This window comes from Suncus etruscus, chromosome 9 (genome assembly GCF_024139225.1).
Source record: "Suncus etruscus isolate mSunEtr1 chromosome 9, mSunEtr1.pri.cur, whole genome shotgun sequence".
Taxonomy (NCBI): Eukaryota; Metazoa; Chordata; class Mammalia; order Eulipotyphla; family Soricidae; genus Suncus; species Suncus etruscus.
This window is the reverse complement of record NC_064856.1, coordinates 30553412-30576937: the sequence shown is the minus strand read 5'-3', so window position 1 is coordinate 30576937 and position 23526 is coordinate 30553412. Positions and strand designations below refer to the sequence as shown.

The 23526-nt window shown below is 53.7% G+C and overlaps 1 protein-coding gene across 1 annotated transcript; it reads right to left on the bottom strand.

Annotated features, from left to right (window-relative positions):
• Positions 1-15639: 15639 nt before the first annotated feature.
• On the bottom strand, positions 15640-16772 carry CEBPB (CCAAT enhancer binding protein beta). Its single transcript, XM_049781350.1, has one exon. It carries the CDS (start codon positions 16679-16681, stop codon positions 15641-15643), a length of 1041 nt encoding a protein of 346 aa, XP_049637307.1. The 5' UTR covers positions 16682-16772; the 3' UTR covers position 15640.
• Positions 16773-23526: the final 6754 nt, after the last annotated feature.

Here is a 23526-nt window from a genome sequence, read left to right as displayed (position 1 = left end):
GACACTAGTCCTGTGCCCCTCACCTGTGCCTCCCCTACTTCCCCAAACACAATCAAAACCGGAATAAAAACGAAGGAAGTTTTCTGAGTACTCCCAAGGCAAATGGAAAGCTCCTTTCTCCAGAACTTTCCATTGCAGACCAGCTGTTTTCCCATGCTGGTGTCTAAGAGGTCCCAGCCCCCCACTCCTCATGGAGGCCATAACTATAGAAGAACATAAAAGCAGCTCCAGAATGGAAGAAGCACTTTGAGCAGCCAAGAGCCCCCTCACAGCTCAGCGGGGCTAGACCCTGGAGGTGGGAACCAAGTCACCACACAAGGAGACACTGTGGCCTGGTGACCCAACATGAAAGGGTTTGAGGGAGACAGAGCTGGACTCCACCCACCCCCAGGATGCAGAGCCCAGGAACCAATACACTGGCCCAGGAAGGAAGACAAAGGCCAGCAGGCTACAGGAAGGCTGGCATAGGCGGTCACCCTCTGCCCCACTGCCCCCACCACCACCACCACCTCTTGGAGCCTGGGGCTCAGAGCTGGAAAAAACCTTTGCCAGACCTGGTTTCGCCATCACTGCCAGGCCCCAGGGAGCCTCTGGGAGCCAAACAGGGCCGTCTGGGCCAGAGCACTGGGTGAGGAGCTTCACTCACAGACCTCCAGCCCCCATTCGACCCAGCTCCCAAGCCTGCCGCTGCCAAGGACAGCTGCCTGGCCTCAGCCGAAGCCTGTGGGCTACTGCGAGGTTTTTCCTTTGTGGTGCAATGGGAGAAAGTGAGGGGCTGAGTTCCCGGCTCATCTCTGGGGGGTTGATGGGTTGATTCCCTCGCTCAGGCCTCACTTGCCTCACTGACAGTGGCCAGTGACACTAGCTTGCTGTTCTTCACTGCTTCAGTGCCCAGGCTCAGCTTCTGACTTTCAACGCAAGTCAAGTATGCAAAGGGAACATCTGCCTCTCAGTGAACAGAGACAGTTAAGGCAGAGAGAGGGCCGAGGCTCAAATACCCACCTGACAACCCTAAACACCGCACTGGTGACTTCCTGCTGGACAGTCCCCTAGGATGCCCTTTGTGTGTTCAGAGATTCTCCCTGGCACCTGGATCAATAGCTGCTGGGTCACTGTGTCATCAAGGCATTGATGAACAGACAAACTGTGAATTCTTTGTCTTGCTGAAAGACACTAGATGGTGCCTAATTTGAGCCCCTCATAAACAACAGTGGAAGGATTTTGCATCTGGGTCTTCCATGGGCTCATTCATTCATTAATTTATTTTGGTTTAGTAAAGGCCAGAAGTTGTGCGGGTTTTTACAATGACTTTAATCTAACTCCTACATTTCCTAAATTCAGGGACAGGCATCGGGGAAAGGCTTTGCCCAGACTATTGTCACTTTGAATTCAGCATTTCCCCCTAGAGTTAAAACTCTCACCTGGGCTTAGTGGGTAGAGTGTAGGGCATGAGGTCATGAGTTTGATCCCAGACTCCATCCACATACTGAGCTCGCTTTCTAGCACCCCACACAATGGCTAAGACCCTAGGCCTTCAGTAGAGCAACAATGGGAAAGGAAGGAAAACTAGAAACAGGGGGTGGGGGGGAAATCATTACTGAAACATATTTATTTCTCTCTTGCCCTGAATTATTTGAGTCATTGTTGACCCATGTCCTTTGATCCCCAAAGTCTTGCCCTGGAACTGTTACCATGCTCAGGACAGACTGTCCAGTTCATGTTCCAGGACTGGAGAAGCTCAGCAGGCTGAGCACAGGCTCCTCAGAAAGGCACTCCAGGTTCAGTCCCCAGCATTGTAGGCATCCCTGAACACAGAACTTGGAGTAAACCCCAAGTACTTCCTGGGTGGCATAAACACAAAGAACAAATCCAGGGCCCAGAGAGACAATGGAGGACTAAGGCACTTGACTTGCATTCCACTGACCCATTTCCTATCCTTGAACCACATCTGGTTCCCAGGGTGCTTAGGATCATTCCTGAGCATTGATAGGTGTGGTCAACACCCTGACCTCCACAAACACACCCCATTCGTAGGCATCACTGGAAAGGTTCCACCGCATGTCAGAGATTAAATGCTGGTCTCTTGCCTTTTCTGCTGCTGAGACACTTTCTGAGCTCCAAGAAGGTTTTTAGGATTTTTCAGGTGCTGGATCACACCAAGAGTCCTTGGGAGGATTTTGTCTACCATTTTCCCCTTTGGACTCCTGTGCCATCTCTCTTGCACCTTGTGCCTCATGCCGGGTCGTCTGTGCATTTCTCCAAGCTGGATCTGGTCAGCATCTCTGCCCAGCCAGGACAGAAGTCATGCTTCCACTTTTTGAGTGTCCTATCACGGGGAGTACAGTGGTGATTTGTCCCCAGCATAGAAGAAGGGGACAATAATAGCTCCCCATGGTTGAGTACTCACAAGGACTGAGACACAGCCCAGGCTCTGCTTCAGCAATTATTGTTCTGTTTACTGCATTTGAGGCTGAAAGAAGAGATTCAGGTCCCCCCACCTGATTTCTGGGATGGTAATCAGGAGGTCCCATCCGAATATCTGTAACCAGGATGCAAGGAATTGGGGGGTGGGGGGGACAAGGCACCTTGAGCCTGGTTGAGCGAATAAGCTTCACTAATCCCTTAACTGAGTGGTGGGAACTGAGGCTTGCCACAGAGTCACACGGTGAGAGCCGCCAGGTCTGGCATCACCCACTCCACACCTGACACTGGCAATGCCTCTGCCTTTGTTGTTCACCAGTACTGTGGGCAGTGGCCAGGTGCCATGGAAGGCAAGAGTACCAGGAAGAGAACCAGCCTGCAGACTGAATGACAGCTTCGAGCTTTCTCCTAGGGGCCCTTGGTCCCCTGTACACAGAGGGGGTATGGGAACAGTTGTCACATGAGGCACAGTGTGCAATGGCAAGAGATAGAGGCACAGCGAGAAGACAGCGGTCAGGATACTACATGAAGTGTAGTCACTAGGTATGACCCTGGAGACCTCTGAATATCATCACAGTGACCTGGCAGTCCCAGTCCCTGACACCAAAGAACCTGAGCCTTGAATTGTCCAGCATGATTGGCCAAGAACTTCCAGGGATGGCCCTGAGCCCCTGACCACTGCTTAGAGAGCCCCAAGGGGAGGGGAAGTAGATGGAAAGATAGAAGTGATTGGGGCTGAAGTGATCAGATTGTGGGTAGGGCACTTACCTTGCATGCAGCCATCTGGGGGTCAGTCCCCAGCATCCCAAGTGGTCCCCTGAGCCCTGCCAGGGGTACAGAACCCAGTGGAAGTCCTGAACCCTGCTTGTGTGACCCAAAAACAAAAAGAAAAGAAAAAAAGTATGACAAAGAGAGTTGGAGAGATGAACCAGCAGAGAGGGCATTTGGCTGGCTTGAGGTCGACCTAGTCCCATCCCTGGTACCACATCTGGGGTAAATAAACCCTGAGTACAGCCATCGAAAAGGTGAACCAAAAATGGCAGGGAGGGAGGGAAGGAGGGAAGGAAGGAGGGAAGGAAGGAGGGAAGGAAGGGAGGAAGGAAGGAAGGAAGGAAGGAAGGAAGGAAGGAAGGAAGGAAGGAAGGAAGGAAGGAAGGAAGGAAGGAAGGAAGGAAGGAAGGAAGGAAGGAAGAAAGGATGGAAGGAAGGAAGGAAGGAAGGAAAAGGGAGGGAGGGAGGGAAGGAGGGAGGGAGGAAGGAAGGAAGGAAGGAAGGAAGGAAGGAAGGAAGGAAGGAAGGAAGGAAGGAAGGAAGGAAGGAAAAGGGAGGGAGGGAGGGCAGGAGGGAGGGAGGAAGGAAGGAAGGACGGAAGGAAGGACGGAAGGAAGGAAGAAAGGACGGAAGGAAGGAAGGAAGGAAGGAAGGAAGGAAGGAAGGAAGGAAGGAAGGAAGGAAGGAAGGAAGGAAGGAAGAAAGGAAGGAAGGAAGGAAGGACGGAAGGGGGAGAGAGAGAGGAAGGGAGGGAGGGAAGGAGGGAAGTAGGGAAATAGGGAGGGAGGGAGGGAGGAAGGATGGAAGGGGGAGAGAGGAAGGAAGGGAGGGAGGAAGGGAGGGAAGTAGGGAAGTAGGGAGGGAGGGAGGAAGGAAGGAAGGAAGGAAGGAAGGAAGGAAGGAAGGAAGGAAGGAAGGAAGGAAGGAAGGAAGGAAGGAAGGAAGGAAGGAAGGAAGGAAGGAAGGAAGGGGGAGAGAGAGAGGAAGGGAGGGAGGGAGGAAGGAAGGAAGGAAGGAAGGAAGGAAGGAAGGAAGGAAGGAAGGAAGGAAGGAAGGAAGGAAGGAAGGAAGAAGGAAGGAAGAAGGAAGGAAGAAGGAAGGAAGGAAGGGGGAGAGAGAGAGGAAGAAAGGAAGGAAGGAAGGAAGGAAGGAAGAAAGAAAGAAAGAAAGAAAGAAAGAAAGAAAGAAAGAAAGAAAGAAAAGAAAGAAAGAAAAGAAAGAAAGAAAGAAAGAGAAAGAAAGAAAGAAAAGAAAGAGAGAGAAAGAAAGAAAGAGAGAGGAGAGAAGAAAGAAAGAAAGAAAGAAAGAAAGAAAGAAAGAAAGAATAAGAAAAGAAGAATGAAAGAAAGAAATAAAGAAAGAAAGAAAGAAAGAAAGAAGAATGAAAGAAAGAAGGAAAGAAGGAAAGAAAGAAAGAAAGAAAGAGAAAGAAAGAAGAAGAAAAGAAGAATGAAAGAAAGAAAGAAAGAAAGAAAGAAAGAAAGAAAGAAAGAAAGAAAGAAAGAAAGAAAGAAAGAAAGAAAGAAAGAAAGAAAGAAAGAGAGGAAGATGATGCCCATACATGTTGGGGGTCCCTCCCTCACACACTGGTTAAATGGCCTTGTAAGGAGAAGCCAGTTGAGGAATGGCCACAATAGTGATGCCAACATGGCTCCAATCTATCCCAGCCAGAGGCACAGCCAGAACTAAGATAGTAGGAAGATCAGATCAACCAAAGTGAGGGTCAAGCTACAAAACCACTGTCCTGCCACCTCACAAGGGATCAGGTCACAAAAGTCAAGGAGGGGTGCCAGCGATAAATGGTACAGCAGAGAAGGTGCTTGCACAAGGCTGACCCAGGTTCAATCCCCAACATCCCATATGGTCCCCTGAGCACTGCCAGGAGTGATTCCTGGGTGCAGAGCCAGGATTAACCCCTGAACACCTCCAGATAAACATTCCCAAAAAAGGCAAATGAGGGTCTGGAGCAGTGGCACAGCGGTAGGGTGTTTGCCTTGCACTCGGCTGACCCAGGACAGACCTTGGTTCGATCCCCAGCGTCCCATATGGTCCCCCAAGCCAGGAGCAATTTTTGAATGCATAGCCAGGAGTAACCCCTGAGCCTCACCGGGTGTGGCCCAAAAACAAAACAAAACAAAAAAGTCAAAAGAGTCTGAGGTACAAAAAGGAAAAAATGCTTGTGATTCTAGCTGGTGTCTTTTTCAGGTGAAATACAAGTGGTCCGAACAGATGACCTTCTCAAAGGCACCTCAATGAATTCTGAACCTTTCAGCAGCTTGTGGACACAACAACAAGGAATCAACCCCCAGCCTCACATCCCAGCAGCCTGGTCTTGGCTTTTCCTGAGAGAGAAATCTGATGTTTGAAAGTCAGATGATGGGCTTCTGTAAGCAGAGCCCAAGAAGATTGAAAATAAAGTTTCTGGGCCCGGAGAGATAGCACAGCGGCGTTTGCCTTGCAAGCAGCCGATCCAGAACCAAAGGTGGTTGGTTCGAATCCCGGTGTCCCATATGGTCCCCCGTGCCTGCCAGGAGCTATTTCTGAGCAGACAGCCAGGAGTAATCCCTGAGCACCGCTGGGTGTGGCCCAAAAACCAAAAAGAAAAAGAAAAAGAAAAAAAGAAAATAAAGTTTCTGAACAAAAAAAAAAAAATAGAAAAAGAATAAGAACAAAATAAAAAGAAACAGAATAAGATTAAGAACAGAAAGGCATTCCCAGGAATGAAAACGCTCACACATGGCATTTCCTGTGACTCAGCAAAGCGCTCTGAGGTCAGTGCCCAACCAAAAGACTTACCTGAGTTCACCAAGACAGGCTTCTAGAATGCCTGCCACAGCCCAAGTCGAAAGATCTGAAGGCTGACCACAGAAGGACCCCTGACAGGGGAATAGGCAGACTGGACTGGGGAGGTCAAGCCAGTGCCTTTTTGTTCAGTGTACAAGGGACCATCATGAGCACAGACAACTTGGCTGAATTATGCTTACAGACTGAACACGATTATTTCAATACCCAATTGCCACACTGAATGAAAGATGTTCAGCCAAGAGAATAGTTGTGTGTACTTGCATTTATAAACACTGTAGACATAGGCAGGAGGACACTCTTAGAAATCAGAACAGAGGCAGAAGCAACAATAGTACAGAGGCAGGGTGCTGTCTTGCATGTGGTCAACCCAAATTCAATCTCCAGCATTTCATATGGTCCTCTGAATAGTATGCTCCCCTGAATCACCAAAAGTGATTTCTTTTTTTGTGAGGGGGCCACACCTGGTGATGCTCAGGGGTTACTCCTGGCTATGCACTCAGAAATAACTTCTGGCTTGGGGGACCATATGGCATGGTGGGAGATAGAACTGTGGTCAGTTCTAGGCTAACGTGTGCAAGGCAGATGCCCTACCGCTTGTGTCACCACTCTGGCCCCTCAAAAGTGATTTCTGAGGGCAGTTAGAAGTAAGCCCTGAGCATTTCAGGATGTGGCCAAAAAAAAAAAAAGGAAAGGAAAGGGAAAGGAAAGGAAAAGAAAGGGAAGGGAAGGGAAGGGAAGGGAAGGGAAGGGAAGGGAAGGGAAGGGAAGGGACGGGAAGGGACGGGAAGGGAATGGAAGCGACGGCAAGGGAAGGGAAGGGAAAGGGAAGGGAAGGGAAGGGAAGGGAAGGGAAGGGAAGGGAAGGGAAGGGAAGGAAGGGAAGGGAAGGGAAGGAAAGGAAGGAAAGGGAAAGGGAAGGGAAGGAAAGGGAAAGGAAAGGAAAGGAAAGGAAAGGAAAGGAAAGGAAAGGAAAGGAAAGGAAAGGAAAGGAAAGGAAAGGAAAGGAAAGGAAAGGAAAGGAAAGGAAGGGAAAGGAAGGGAAAGGAAAGGAAAGGAAAGGAAAGGAAAGGAAAGGAAAGGAAAGGGAAAGGAAAGGAAAAGAAAGGAAAGGAAAGGAAAGGAAAGGAAAGGAAAGGAAGAAAGGAAGGAAGGAAGGAAGGAAAAAAAGAAAGAATAAAGAAAGAGCGAAAGAAAGAGAAAGGAAGGAAAAAAGAAATAAAGAGAGTGAAAGAAAGAGAAAGGAAAGAAAGAAAGAGAGAAAGAAAGAAAGAAAGAAAGAAAGAAAGAAAGAAAGAAAGAAAGAAAGAAAGAAAGAAAGAAAGAAAGAAAGAAAGAAAGAAAGAAAGAAAGAGAAAGAAAGAGAGAGAGAAAGAAAGAAAGAGAGGGAAGGAAGGAAGGAAGGAAGGAAGGAAGGAAGGAAGGAAGGAAGGAAGGAAGAAAGAAAGAAAGAAAGAAGAAAGAAAGAAAGAAAGAAAGAAAGAAAGAAAGAAAGAAAGAAAGAAAGAAAGAAAGAAAGAAAGAAAGAAAGAAAGAAAGAAAGAAAGAAAGAAAGAAAGAAAGAAAGAAAGAAAGAAAGAAAGAAAGAAAGAAAGAAAGAAAGAAAGAAAGATAGATGCCCATAAGGGTCCTACAAGGGATGTGAGTTAAATGCTAGGGCAGGTGGGAAAGCACAGCTGAATGTACCCTGGCTGTGCCCTTCCTGTCACTTCACCAACACAGGAAGCAGAGAAACCAGTGAGATGCTCAGGGAAGGGTGAACAGTGGATAGCACCCACCTTCAGGGAGGTAAAAATGGGTGCAGTGAATGTGTAGGTCCAGGATGAAGGGGGAGAATGAAGTAAACTGCCAGGTAGTTCCTGCCCAAATGGAGTGTGGAATCTTGGGAGGGTGGGGAGAGCACACCACTCTGCCCCCTAGTTCAAGTTTAAAAAGGTCAGGACCACCCCTTTACTCCCAAGAGGTGTCCATCAGGTCGGATTGGGAGCTGGTCACATTCGCAAGAGACTCCTGGCCAGAGCTAAGTGGCCCAGAAGCCTGACCCTTGGCCCAGTGATCCCCCACCTGCTGACCCCTGCCCCCAGCTCCTCCCTGGTCTTGTCTGTCCCCCTCACCCCCACCCCGAGGGCTCCAGGGCTGGGGCCTGGGAGGCAGAATCTGGTGACAGCTATAAAAATAAAAGCTCACCCAGCCACTTCCCTGGCCTACACACCTCACGCGGAACACAGCTGGGCTTGCCCTAGGCAGGTTGGCAAAGGTGCCAACCAGCCCTGGCAGGCTATATGGGCTCATTGGAGCAAGTGGTGGCAGTGACAGTGTGGGGCAAAGAGGTTATTTGGGTGGTGTGGGGGGACTCCAGTAGTCGCCAACATGTTCTTTGAGCTGCCATAACATCCATCACAGTCACAAGAAGAGGGGTTGAGGACCAGGATGTGCTGGGTTCCAGAAAGGGACATGTGTTCTCCTCTGGGCAGGTTCGAACCCAGTTTGTGCCTGCCTGGTGTCTCTGAGTCTCTGAAAGACACTGGAGCACTCTTCAAGGGCCTGGTATCTCTGAGTATCATTGTGTCATTCGAATAAATTCAGAGAAACCCTCCCTCCATGCCTGATGGTTGTTCCCACCTAAGCACAGAGAAAGCCCCACCACGTTCCTCCTCGCCGAGCTCCATCCTCAGGACTTTCTCAAACAAGGAGGCACTGGGGCATCACTAAGAAACACAGACCACAAAACAGCTCATGCGTCTGATTCGTTTTTGCGAATTGATCCTTTAGAAATAGATGCAGCTGCCAGAAATAGGTGACCAAAAGGACAGACCTGAGTAAGCAGGGGCTGCTGATGTGACTACTTTAACCAGCCTGAAGAACGCCAAGGTCTCTTCCCTTCTCATTTTACCACCCTCCCCATGTGGCTAACTTGCTTCAAATGTTTGCTTCACAGCTCAAGATTGTTCCTAAAGCTCCAACCATCACATCTGAGTTCCAAAGCAGAAAACAGAAAGTGGAGATGGGGTTTCTGAAGAAGGAGGCAAAGGAATATGTACCTCAGGGATGAATTGGGTTTAAAGAGCTTTCCTAGAAATCTCACCTATAACTTCTTGTTGCAATTCTTGAATCATCATCCCTAGTTGCAAAGGCGGATGGATGAAAAATGGAGTAACTTTGTAGGAAATGTGGAAAAAGAGGGGGGGGGGACTCCAAATAGGTAGCATTAGCTACAATGAAGGAATAAAAAAAGAGATGAACATTCTGGAAAAAAAAAAATACCTTCTCGGTGGAATTCCTTCTACACACTGTTTGAATTAATCTAGGAGTCTTTACAGAACACTGGGGTGAGGTAAGGGAGGATAGAAACTGAGGCACAGAGCAATGTACTTGCCCAAAATCAGATAGTCAGGAAATGGTGAACTCAGAAGTGAACTCAAAGCCAGGTATGTGCAAGGGCCCAAGTTCAAGCCCAGCACCATGCGTCCACCAAAATAACAGCACCACATCACCAAGCCTGAGAACTGACCCATCAGGCCTAGTTGGCCAAATATCACCAGAACCCCTGAGCATTGCTTGGGAGGGCCCCAAAAAGAACTAGGATACAAACAGCCAAATGATGACATCCGGCCCTAAACCCACCCCAACATGAATGAGTCCCTTTTTTGTTGTTGTTGTTTTGTTTTTGTTTTTAGTTTTGGACCACACCCGGTGACGCTCAGGGGTTACTCCTGGCTATGCACTCAGAAATTGCTCCTGGCTTGGGGGACCATATGGGATGCCAGAGTATCTAGCCGTGGCCTTTCCTAGGTCAGCCTGTGCAAAGCAAACGCCCTACTGCTTGCGCCACCACTCCGACCCCAGGAATGAGTCTTTCTTAAGGATGAACGGCAGCTAATACTTAACTGTGCTGACAATGCTCAGAATTGTTGCTGGATTAACTCATTTAATTCTCACAACAACCTTCTCAGGTAGGTCCTGTTATTGTTCCATTTCAGAAACAACCAAACCAAGAGGGGAAGTGACTTGCCCAAGGCCACACAGTGAGGGTCAGCCAGGGCTTCTTTCTGGGGTGCGAAACCAATGAGGCCTTTTGATTTCTTCCTTTGACCACTAAATCACCTTTTTCTGGGCTCCCAGTGACAATGCGTGTCCTGGTAACTTATGTGAGAAATTGGGAGTCAAGCGAGGCACCCCCTCCCCAAGGTTCAGGCTCCCCCACCCCAGTGCCAGGCCCTGCTCCCCCAGCCCAGCCCAGTGCCCTCTCCCCTGCAGTCTGGGATCCCAGAGAACTCTCGCTCCCTTGGCTACCCGCCCTGGCTGCTCGGTGCCCCTCTGGCCGCCTTTCTCCTCCTTCCTGCCTCATCAACAGCTCCTGGCTCCAGGCCCTGGGGCAGAGGCTCCTCACCCACCAGCCTCCCACACTTCACCCACTGCACTTTGCTCCTGCCGGCGGCCCAGGGCCCGCTAGAGCCCGTCCTGGTTCTGGGTGCCAGGCCCTGGCAGGAGCTGCCACTCACTTCTCTTCCTGACAGCCCCCTTCTTCACCCTGGCTCCTCACTGCGGCCCTTAACGATGCCCCTCACTCCACATCTCCCCTGGGCTCAGGCCTGTCTCAGGGGCCCCTGCCAGACCCACTGAGGCCTTCTTGGGCCACCCTCCCCACCTTTTTCACAAACTTGCTGTGGTCAGGCCTGCTGGCAGCTGGGGTCTCACTGTCACCAGAGAACCTGTCAGGCCAACTTGGTCACAGGCCACAGAGGCGCTTCCTAAACTGGGTGAGGGAGAAGCTGAGCACTATTCTCTGAGCTACCCCCCATAGTCATGCTACCTGGCCTGAATCACCTACAAACAAAGGACAGAGCTTGGATTTGTACCTTCTCAAAAGGTGCCAAGTGAAAGCTGAGGTTTGCCAGAGCCAGCGGGCCTCCCATGAGGGGCTGAGTGTGTAGCTCAGACAGCGGATTCGAATCCCAGCTTTTCTGCTTTCTTTTTTTGGTTTTGTCTTGTTTTATTTTGGGGGGGGGGTCACACTCGGCAGTGCTCAGGGGCCACTCCTGACTCTACGCTCAGAAATCGTCCCTGGCAAGCTCAGGGGACCATATGGGATGCCGGGATTCGAACCATCGTCCTTCTGCATGCAAGGCAAACAAATGCCCTACCGCTGTACCAGCCTTTCTGCTTTCTAAGCCAACAAGTTCCCTCCACCTCAGGCTCTGGACTCTGGGCCACTGAGGAAAGTTGGGAGGGACCCCAGAAGCAGCCTGACCGAATCCACCCAGCCTACCTCACAGCCCTGTATGTGCCACCCACCCATTGTCGGCAACTCCTGAGGACACTCTGCTGGGGCCCATCAATGCACCAGGAATGTTGCAGTAGGGATGGCAGCAGGACAGAAGTGGGGAGGAGAGGAACCTTCCATGGAAGGAGAATTCAAATCTGTCGCTTCCCAGCTGTTGGATTAGGAAACTAACTGTTGTGACTTGTGCCTCAATTTCCCCACGTCAGGAGTGAGGTTGGGGGTGGTGATAAACAGCAGCTATGTTAGGGCAAATGAAAGAGATAGAAAGCACAGAAGTGCATCTGGGGGGCCGGGCGGTGGCGCTAAAGGTAAGGTGCCTGCCTTGCCTGCGCTAGCCTTGGACGGACCGCGGTTCGATCCCCCGGTGTCCCATATGGTCCCCCAAGCCAGGAGCAACTTCTGAGCACATAGCCAGGAGTAGCCCCTGAGTATTACCGGGTGTGGCCCAAAAATAAAAATAAATAAAAAAAAAATGAAGTGCATCTGGGGGGAGTAGCATGTCAGTGCTCACCCATACCTCATCTAACTCGATACCTGCATGCATACCTGCTCTCATACCACCTCTTGGAAGCCCTCCCAGATGGCCCTGCAGCCTTCCCTCAGAGCCCTTATCCCCGCCTGTCAATTATGTGGTTCCCCTTACTGGATGCCAAGTGTCTCTCTCTCCCCATATTGTGTTACCTCCATCCAAGTCACCTGTGTCACCCAGCAGAGGCTTGGTCAAGCCAGTTTCATCATTGAGAACCATAGAGGGGCGAATCAACGACTGACTGAGTGAGGGTGCTAGGCCCATAGGTGACAAGGGGTGTTGCGGGGAGTGAGGAGGGTAAATGTGCTTAGTCTCCAGCAGAGCAGCTGAGACAGGCCTCGGCCCCGCACACTCCTGGGCAGAGCTGTGCCAAAAGCAGAAGCTGAGAGGCCCAGGCACCAGGTGCGTCCACGGCAAGTCTGTGGCCCCAGCACCTGCAGTGGCTCTGGTTTCCCTGTGACACCCACTTTTGTCCTGGGTAAGACTGACAGGCATGGGGGGACAGCCTAAGGTTCTGAGGTGTGGATGTGTGTGTGTCAATCTCCCATCCCCAGCTCACAGGACTCGGCTAACCTTGGTGATCAACCCCACTAAATGGGTCCATGGCAGCCACAGAAACATCAAGTTCTCTAGGCAAAGGGCCTGGCATGGTGTTTGCACATGGTAGACATTGAACCTGCAGCCGGGCCTATTCCCTGGAGCTCATACCTGGCCGTGAGGTGTCCCACCTTCCCCCAACACACACACACACACACACACACACACACATACACACACACACACACACACACACCACCTTATCTCATTCCCCTATGCAGACTGTGAGTCTCTCTGTCCACTATGCTCCCACTTCGGGGCCCCCAGATAACCACCAACTCTCTGGTGATGTGAGGGTGAGTTTCTGGCACATCTCAAAACAGGGTGTGAGGCCAGACACGTGTCCTTCAGGGCCAGTCTGTCTCGCACATGTGCCGAGAGGCCAGGCCAGGCCTCAGCCCCACACTTTCACCGAGACTTAGCTGTGACTCATGCTTCATCCCATTCCAGTGTGAGCATTTCCCCGGCTTCTGTGGACCCCAGTTTACTTTTAAAAAATGATGTGTAGGAACTTCCGCAGAGGACTTTACAGGAATGGGGATGGGGTGAGCACCAGAGTAAAGAGATGGGAGCTGGGGCCAGAGAGATAGCATGGAGGTAAGGCATTTGCCTTGCATGCAGAAGAATGATGGTTAAAATCCTGGCATCCCAGATGGTCCCCTGAGCCTGCCAGGAGCAATTTCTGAGCATAGAGGCATGAGTAACCCCTGAGTGCTGCTGAGTGTGACCCCCCACAAAAAAAAAGGGTGGGAGCTGAGGGGCCAGCCTGGTCCCCCTGACCCTCAGCTCCTCTGAGTCTTCTGCAAAGGAGGACAGTGGCAGTCAGGGGCAAAGATGAGAGCAGAGATGGGGCAGACCTAAGTAGTGACCTAAGAGATGGATCCTACATAGTGACCCTGGCCCAGGCTCCCTGAGACAGGCAAAGCTGCTCTCCATGCCCAGCCCACAGCCCCTGGTCTCTCGGGGGCCAATCCTGGGGGTAGACAAGCTGCAGTAAGATGCCTGGTTCTAGCCAGGCTTGAAGTTGGGCCCAGCTTAACCCCCAGCATAAAGCGCAAGAAGCCTTGCCCGTGGGCCCTGAGGTCATCCATAGCCAGTGCTGTACACAGCCCAGTGTCCTGAACCCAAGACAGTCCATGAGGAAGGAACTGGTGCTGGCCTTGGTCCTCAACTCTGTAGTGGTGGGGCCAGGCTCGCCCCGACCTGGGGTTCCCGTGAAAAGGCAGAGCCAGGATTTCCGAAGGAACCCAGGACACCCCGTTCCCCACTCAGATCAGTGTTGGAAGCTGCACGCAGGCCCTTGGCAGCTTATCCCCAAAGCCCCTTCCAGCCACTCCAACCCATTAACCCCTCCGGAATCTGAGGCCGCTGCCCCAACCAACGCTACCTCCTGCCCTAAGTTCAGACCACTTCAACCTGCCACCTCCCTGCAGGCCCTGGGGAGGGCTGGCCCAGGGTTTCCTAAACACCCAGCCTCTGGCAGCCCACACCATACTCTGCTCAGCTCCGCTCCCAAATCTGGGGCGCCACATGCCAGGAGCCTCCCAGCGAAAAATAATAACAAGAGCAAAAGCTTGTATAACACCTCAGCGTGCCAGGCACCGTGGGGCGCAGCGCGTGTATCCACTAACCCCTCAGTCTGCCGGCATCCTCAACTCTCAGGAATGCCGGCCAGGGCTGGGACGGGGTGGGTGGGTGAGGGGGGAGGAGCAGGGGGTGGGGGTGGGGGTCAGGGAGCAAGGAGGCAGGAGCCTGGCCACAGGCCACATCTATTGCGGAAAACTATTGGAGAGTCCCACACACACACACATGCCTTGTTCAAGCCTGCACCCATCTGGGTTAAGAGGAGCAGGGCTTTCTTGCAGAGGGGAAGGGGAAGTGGGGGGACCCTTCCCGCAGTTCCTGCACCTGGACAGGGGCACTCAGACCGGGGGGGGGGGGGCTCACGAACACAGTACAGCCTGCCCACATGCCTAGGCTCCCCTCACATACAAACGCACACAAAATTATTTTGTAAGCAGCCCTCTTCATAAGCCCTACCAAAAGGACCCAAGTTTGGGGCTCACTGGGACCCCCTCCAACTGTATCCCCTCCCCTCCACAAGACCTACCAAAAGGACAGAGACTTGGGGCTCAGTAGAACCCCCAATTGTACCTCTTCCTGCAAAGTAGCAGGCCTGCCCAGTCCCCAAACACTGTGCCAGCGTGACAACCCTGCATGCCCACTCGATGGGAGCAAGTCAGGTACCAGCCAGAGAAACCCTGGGCTTCCCGCCACCCCCAACTTCCACTACCAGCCCCCCTCCAGAAGCGTTCCGGTCACTCCCCCCCAACCCCCCCTGCACCCAGGGGCAGCTGAGTCACCCGGAAGCCTGACCCAGCACTCAGCCCTCCCCCTCAGCCCAGCCTGGGACCAGAGGCTCCAAGCGCAGGAGACAAACCAGCTGTAACACCCGCACTCAGCCCCCCCCCCCCAAAAGCGCAAAAATAACAGCAGCCCCCACACGCACCCCCATGCAACCCCCCCACACACACACAGAGACGAATGCACACACGCTGCAGCAGCCAGGAAAGCCAAACTCATAACCTACGGTTCCAAAAGCCAAGGGGAGGGGGTGGGGTGAGGAGAAAGATCCAAAAGCCGAAGAAGACTGCCCCCAAAAGGTGTTTCACCATTTTCCAAAAAAAAAAAAAAAAAAAAAAAGTTTATTATTAAAAGTGTGCTTAATGCTTGCAACGGAAAAGATTCCCAAATATACAGACGCCTGTTTTCTCATAGAAATAGATTATTTTTTATAATACAAAAAAGGAGGGGGGGGCCAAAAAACAACAAACAACAACAAACTAACGATTACAAGGACGACAGCCAACGAGAAGAAAACAGCCCGTAGGAACATCTTTAAGCGATTACTCAGGGCCGGGCTGACAGTTACACGTGGGTTGCGTCAGTTCCGTGTACACTCGCGTCTGATCAGCCATGTTGGAGCCGATTGCATCAACTCGGGACCGGGCCGGCCCGCCGGTCGCTCCTGGCCCATCCGGACGCACGGACATCCCTTCTTTAAATAACGGGGCAGGAGGGCAAGCGGGCGGGCACAAAATAGATAGTTGGGTCGATAGATAGATGGGTAGGTCCTAAAACCCTTCCAATCACCCACCAGTCCCCGCCCTGCCGGGCGCCCCAAAGTTTGGCCGGGGCGGGGGAGTCGAGTCCACCTCGCGGGGGGCCGGGCCGGGCTAGCAGTGCCCCGAGGAGGCGAGCAGGGGCTCGGGCAGCTGCTTGAACAAGTTCCGCAGGGTGCTGAGCTCCCGCGACAGCTGCTCCACCTTCTTCTGCAGCCGCTCGTTCTCGGCCGTGAGCTCCAGCACCTTGTGCTGCGTCTCCAGGTTGCGCATCTTGGCCTTGTCGCGGCTCTTGCGCACGGCGATGTTGTTGCGCTCGCGGCGGATCTTGTACTCGTCGCTGTGCTTGTCCACCGCCTTCTTGGCCTTGCTCTTGGCGGCCTGCGGGGCGGCGGCGGCCGCGCCCGCGTAGCAGGCGGCCGGGGCGGCCTTGGCGTCGGCGGGGCTCGGGGTGCCGGGCGGGCTGGACGACGACGACGCGGTGGACAGGCTGCCGCTGCTGCCGCTGGGCACGGCCTGGTAGCCGAGGTAGGCGCGCAGCGCGTAGGGGAAGCCGGCGGCCATGCCCGCGCCCGCCTCGTCCTTCCTCTTGCAGTCCGCGGGTTCGAACCCCGGCTCGGCCTTGAGCTCGGCGGGCGGCGGGGGCGGCGGCGGCGGCGGCGGCGGGTGCAGGGGCGCGAAGCAGCCGGGGTGCAGCGGGCCCTTGGCGGCGCCCAGGCGGCCGCCCAGGCTCACGTAGCCGTAGTCGGCCGGCTTCTTGCAGTTCTTGCCCCCGTAGTCGTCGGAGAAGAGGTCGGAGAGGAAGTCGTGGTGCTGCCCGGAGGCGGAGGCGGGCGCGGGGGCGGGCGCGGGCGCGGGCGGAGCCGCCTCGAAGGTGTCCGCGCTGGCCGGGGCCGCGGCGGGCGGCGCGCCCAGCGGCTCCAGGTACGGGCTGAAGTCGATGGCGCGCTCGTGGTCGCCGATGCTGCCCAGCTCGCCGGCCGGGGCGCGCGGCCCGGCTCTGGGCGCGGGGGGCGGCGCGGGGGTCGCCTTGCCGCCGTACGCAGCAGCCAAGCAGTCCGCCTCGTAGTAGAAGTTGGCCACTTCCATGGATTTAAAGGCTGGCGGCGGCGGCAGCGGGAGACATGGTGGGTCCCAGGCCACCAGGCGTTGCATGAACGCGGGTGCCCGGGCAGGGGGCCTGGCTGGGGTGCCCGCTCCGGCCGGCCCGCCCGCAGGTGGCACGGCCTCGCGGCGCCCGGCTGTCGCTGCTGCCGCTGCCGCTGCTGCTGCTGCCGCTGTCGCTGTCGCCCTGCTCCTCTCGCTGCTGTTGCGCTGCCGCTGCTCCTGGGTGGGTGGCCGGCCGCGAAGACTGCGGGTTCGGGGGAGCTGGCGCCTGGACCCTTCGGCGGTGGGTCCCCGTCCCGGTCCCGTGCGCGGCTCTGACTCGCTAAAGTTTCTCCCGAGCCCGCTTATTTATAAGGCGGCCCATGGCAACGGCTGCGTCACGCCTGGCGGCCGCCCCGGCCCCTCCCGCCGTGGGACGCGCGAGGGCACGGCCGTGGGCACGGGACCCCCCCGCGCGCCGTGGCAGCGCGCCGGACCCCCGGCGGGCAGCGCGCGCCCTCGGGGAGGTTCCCTTGCCCCCCGGGCCCCGCGGAGGGCCCCCCCGAAGGCTGCACGCCCCCCGGCCCACCTCCCCACCCGAGGCCCCGGGATTGGGAGCACGAAGGGGCGGCGCGAACCCGCCCCCGGACCGCCCCCCGAAAGCCTGGAGGCTGCCCTGGAAAGGGCGGGGAGCTGGGGGGTGTACCCCGGCCAGGGGCCACCACGCGAGCGCCTCTGCCCTCTGCTGGAGGCCGCCCGGTGCACCCCCTCCAGGTGCGCCCCTGGAGAGCCCCACGACCACTACCAGGCGCGTGGAGCTAGCTGCCTCTGTCCAGCGCCCTCGCCACTCCGAACCCGGATCCCTGCAAGAAGGGGGATCGGATGGGCGGAGCAAGGGGTGCAGCCGCCCGGAGCCAGCCAGGTGGGCCCGCCCACGGCACCTGCCCGCCCCGCGGTCCCACCCGCTGGCCTGGACCCGCGCCCGACGACTGAAAGGGCGGGACTCGGCGCACTGTGTGACCTTAGGTGAGTCACTTCACTTCTCTGAGCCTCAGCTCCAGGAGGGTTCTGCCTGTTATTGAGGCTTTCGGCTGGGAGACGAGTCCCGGCACCACGGACGGGATCTACACGGTCGTGGGCCAGCCCATGTGCCCCACAGAAAAGCCCTTGGCCAGGAACCCCAACCCCTGGTCACCAGCTCTTAGGCCCTAGAAGCTACTCTGAGGCCCGCAGGGCTCAAAGCAGGGGAGTGCAGGGTCCCCTGTGTCTTTTCCCGGGTGGGCTGGACCCCGCTTCCAGTTCCCACCCAGGGCTGGGCTTGCCTTGCTACTTCAGCCCCTCTCAAGACAGTTTGGGCACATCTGTGCAGCACACCCCCCCTGCCCCTCCTGGCCCTAGGGCCACCAAGCAGGAGCTGCCCCCGTGCCCGGGGCTGACCCCCGGCCCACTGACCCCAGCCCTGTCCCTGGCGGGCAGGAGAGCATTGCTCAACCCTCGGTGTTATCTGCTGAGCTGGGGTGACCTCCGCCCCGCAGTGCTGGAGAAATGACATCTCGGAGTGCCCTTGGGGGTGGGGGTAGGGACGGCGGGATGGACCTGGGCGACACTGTCGCCTTTCCAGGCCTCCCCCACGGCCCCCCAGACTCACAGGGTGGAGCAGGGCGCAGGTTCTTCCGGGGGGGCTCACCCCAGTAACCTCTGAGGGCTGGACTGGGACGTGGGAACTTCTGGCCAGGCAAGCTCACCTGTGAGCAATGGATGCTTGTGTTTGCTCTCACCTCAGCTCTACCCAACGCAGCTCCTCGGGGCTCAGACCAAAGGTTACCTCCCTCTTAGGAAAAGTCCTCCCTGATCTCGCCATCTGAAGCCCCATGCACACTGTGTCCCAGTGAGCTGACAGAAGGTGCAGTAAGTGGAGGAGGAAGAAGAGGAGGAGGAGGAGGAGGTGAGCGCCCCATAACAGGCTGTGATCTCAGCTCGTAGCTCCCCCTCTGGGTTCTAACACTGGTACACGCTGTCTCTCAGGGCTCCTGGCAGACCCGGTGAGACCCAGGAGAAGCCAGGCTCAGCAGGACATTCACCGTGTGTGCTCAAGTTCCTCCCACCCTCGATGGACCCCTGGCAAGCTCTCTGCTTCTGACTGCCTCTAGGGTCCCTCAGCAGGGGGTTGCCAGCATTACCTCCCTGGAGGTGCTTCGTGGACCAGCTCAGGCTCACAGAACAGACACCAGGACTGGCCTGTCCAGCTACCCCTCCACTCTGGGCTGGTATCGTGTCATAAAAGATCGGAGATGTGAACCCCACTTCCCAAGTGGGTGATAGGCCTCGCAAAGGCTGACTGGAGTCACACTGTGAGCCAGGGACAGCCCCGACTCTGGAGCCAGGCCACACACACACACACACACACACACACACACACGAAGGCCTCAAGGCTGACACGACCTTCTCCCACAACACCCGGAGCCCCTCACTCGCTGTTCCTGGCCCCGATTCCCTGAAGTTCTGGCTAGTCCCGGAGCCTGTGCAGTCCCAGAAGAGTCACTCAGGTGTCCTGCAGCGAGGCTGTGCCTGTGATGTGACGTCAGGCCTTGTTTTGACAGAAGTTGTTGCTCAATAAGCCCCACCTGCCACCCTCCCCTGGGGGGCCTGGGCCGGACAGCATTTCCACCTCTCCCAGTCAACTCTCCCAGGTGTCCACCCAGCCAGATCCCACCCAGAGATGGAGCCATTTGGCCCCCTGGTGTTTTCCATTCTGTGTTTGGTTTGGGGAGCTCCAAGGGTCATGCAGGGCTAGAGAAGGAAGCTGGGTGTCTGCAAGAAATACTTGTACGCCAGCCCTTTGAGTTGGGTTTGGGTTTGTCTTTATGAGTTTGGTGGATTTTTTTAATGCATTTCTTGCCAGCATTTAAAAATCAGGAGATTTTATTTCAAAATTCCCATTTCCAGATTCTCTTTTCAAACCCAACACCGTGGGTTGGACCCACCACATGGCTCAGAGTGGTGAGCAGGTTCGTGGGGAATTTCGGAGAGAACAGCCATCTCCCACCGGGTACTCACCCCCCTGTGCCCCCACGCTTTCCCAGCTCCTTCTGCCCCCTGCAGCTTTTTTTTTTTCCAGCCCTGTTTACAGAAAGGAGAACCAGAGACATGTCCACTGACAATCCGGTGTGGTTTCCCTGATGGAAGGTCTGTGCAGAAGAGCTGAGCCATCAGACAGAGGCGGGAAAACAGGCTGGAGAATGAAGCTTCACCCTTGGTGGAGGGGGCCAGGGACGGGCCTCTTGTTCTGCTTTGTTCCCTCTAGCCATTGTCACCTGCCACGCCCTCTAGATTTTGTTCTAGGACAGAGTACAAGCCTATGGCCTGGGCCTTCTAAGGCTGAAGCTTCCCCTTTCACTGTCCACCCTCTTCACTGCACAATGACTTGATAAAAGCTCGTCCTGAAAACCCCAAGAAATGGGTGGATGGAAGTTGAGGAAAAGAGCAGAGCTAGAGCATAACCCAGGATGTTGTGGAACAAGTAAAACAGCCATCTCTATGTCATGGATGTTCCCCCAACATGCTACCCATATCATTGAAGCCTCGGTTTCTCTATCTGCCAACCAGGGTCAACACTCAGCTTCTGGGGACTCTCAGAAAGTTCTGAGCAGGACTGAAGTTACAGTAAGAAGGGTGTGCAGTCAACCGGATTTGATTGATCCTCAGTATCCCATATAATCCCCTGGGAACCGCCAGGAGTGATTCCTGAGTGCAAAGCCAGAAGTGATCCCTGAGCATCGCCAGGTGTGGACCAAAAGTTTAAAAAATAAGTTCTGGGCATCACCTGGGAACCGCGGGGCCGGCTGATGAGATTTTTCCCGGGAAGATGCTGCCACCTTGTGGTTAGATCTTGAACTAAAGGAGTTATTTCCGCGGCTCTGCTAGTGGGCGGACCTGTTGCATAGCGCTGCTTTGGGATACAGAGGTCAGCTCTGGGGCCATCATCTGAGTCCTCAGGAAGCAAATAGATTACCAAAAGAAAGGAAAATGACCCACAAACTGCCTAAAGGTGCTGGCTTTACCTTAGTCCAGTGGTTCTCAAATAGTGGGGCGCCACCCTGGGCGCAAACATTGTCATAACAAGCTAAGCCCCGTGTTTATGTCTCTGTATCTCTGGAGCTGAGAGTTGCTATGTCCTGTTTCAAACATCATTTCGAAAAGCTATGCATTGGGGTCAGAGAGATAGCACAGCGGTGTTTGCCTTGCAAGCAGCCGATCTAGGACCTAAGGTGGCTGGTTCGAATCCCGGCATCCCATATGATCCCCTGTGCCTGCCAGGAGCTATTTCTGAGCAGATAGCCAGGAGTAACCCCTGAGCACTGCCGTGTGTGGCAAAAAAAAAAAAAAAAAAAAAAAAAAGAAGAAAGAACGGAAGGAAGGAAGGAAGGAAGGAAGGAAGGAAGGAAGGAAGGAAGGAAGGAAAGCTATGCATTGCAAAACGTGCTCATTGTAGCCATTAATCCAGACATCACCTCTGATTAAAAAATCAGCTCAAGGGCCTGGAGAGATAGCACAGCGGTGTTTGCCTTGCAAGCAGCCGATCCAGGACCAAAGGTGGTTGGTTTGAATCCTGGTGTCCCATATGGTCCCCCGTGCCTGCCAGGAGCTATTTCTGAGCAGACAGCCAGGAGTAACCCCTGAGCAACGCTGGGTGTGGCCCAAAAACGAAAAAAAAAAATCAGCTCAAATTATTTTATATATTTTTGTTTTGCAGGTTAAAGATTTTTTTAATAAAGATACTATTTACAGTTGCGTGGGGGGTGCAAAAATGTTATCTTCCTAGTGGGGCATGACAGAAAATAATTGAGAAGCACTGCCTTAGTCATTCATCAAATAATGGTTCTCACCTACTGTTGTTCCGGCATAGAGATAGACACTGCTCTACTCGAGAGGTAAAACAAGAAACAAGAGTAAATGAGGGACATTGTTAGGTGATGCTAAATTCTACGGAGAGGGACTGGAGTGATAGTACAGCAGGTAAGGCACTTGCCTTTTCGATGGATCCCTCACATCCCATTTGGTCCCCTGATCTCTGCCAAGAATGAACCCTGAGCACTGCCCAAAAAGTATTAAAGAGAAAATCAACCAAGTGGAAGAGGCTAGTTTTTGTTTTGTTTGGGGGCCACACCTGATGGCTCACAGGAGTTACTCCTGGCTCTGCGCTCAGAAATCACTGCTAATGGGCTCAGGGGACCATATGGGATGCCAGGGATAAAAACTCAGGTCAGTTTCATACAAGGTAAGCACCCTACCCACTGTGCTATCACTCCAGACCCAGAAGGCTAGTTTTGATCTTCAAATCATCCTGGGAGTCTTGGTTAGTGACTGTGGATCCAAACCAAGCTGTGTGCAGTGGACGGTGAAGTTAGTGGTACCAGGTTAGGGAAGGGCAGGTGCAAAGACCCTAACAAATAAATGGGGGGGGTTCTGCCATGTGTAGGAAGAGGGGTCTCAGCATATCATCAACTCAGAAAGAAAGGGGGGCTGGAAAGACAATACATTGATATGGCACTGGCTTTCACGTGGTCAACCCAGGTTTGATCCCTGAGTACAAGATATGTTCCAAAGAGCAAATAACAAAGAAAGAAAAGGAGGGACCGGAGAGATAGCACAGTGGTAAGACGTTTGCCTTGCAAGCAGCCGATCCAGGATGAATGGTGGTTCGAATCTCAGCATCCCATATGGTCCTCCGTGCCTGCCAGGAGCAATTTCTGAGCACAGAGCCAGGAGTAACTCCTGAGCGCCACCGGGTGTGACCCAAAAACCAAAAAAAAAAAAATTATATTGAAGAAAATCATCTAAAAAAATAAGAAAGGGGAAAAGGGAAGGAAGGAAGGGAGAAAGAAAGAAGAAAAAAGAAAGAAAGAAAGAGAAAGAAAGAAAGAAAGAAAGAAGAAAGAAAGAAAGAAAGAGGAAAGAAAGAAAAAAGAAAGAAAGAAAGAAAGAAAGAGAAAGAGAGAGAGAAAGAAGAAAAGAAGAAAGAAAGAGAGAGAAAGAAAGAAGAAGAAGAAAAGAAGAAGAAGAAGAAGAAGAAGAAGAAGAAGAAGAAGAAGAAGAAGAAGAAGAAGAAGAAGAAGAAGAAGAAGAAGAAGAAGAAGAAGAAGAAGAAAGAAAAAGAGAAGGAGGGAGGAAGGGAGCGAGGGAGGGAGGGAAGGAAGGAGGAAGGAAGGAAGCTTGCACATGGCTGACCCAGAATGGACGACCTCATTTCAATCCTTAGCATCCCATAGGAAGGAAGGAGGCAGGGAGGGAGGGAGGGAGAGAGGAAGGAAGGGAGGGCGGAAAGGCAGGCAGGAAGAAAGGAAGGAAGGAAGGAAGGAGAGAAAGAAGAAAAGAAAGAAAATTGAGTAGAAGAGAGGGAAGGGAGGAGGGAGGGAGAAAAAAGAAAGGGGACACATCACTTGGGGACTTGTTGGTTTCACCTTGGAATAAGTGGCACAAGGAGGGCTGTGGGCAGAGGAGCAGCAAGGTCTGACTTCCGCTGTTTCAGGAGGCTCTGGCTGCAGGCAGTGGAGTGAGGGCAGATGGGAGCATGTCACAGGGAGGTCAATACTCTCAACCCCCAGGGCACATCATGCCACAGCCACTACAAGGTACCCAAGGGTGACACCAAAACAGTGGCCATCAAAGTTTAAATGAGTGGGGCCGGAGAGATAGCATGGAGGTAAGGCATTTGCCTTGCATGCAGAAGGACGTCAGTTCGAATCACAGCATCCCATGTGGTCCCCTGAGCCTGCCAGGAGCGATTTCTGAGCCTAGAGCCAGGAGTAACCTCTGAGCGCTGCCGGGTGTGATCCAAAAACAAAACAAAACAAAACAAAAAAGATGCATGGTGGGGGGTGTAGGTGGAGATACTGTGTAGTCCAAAAACTAAA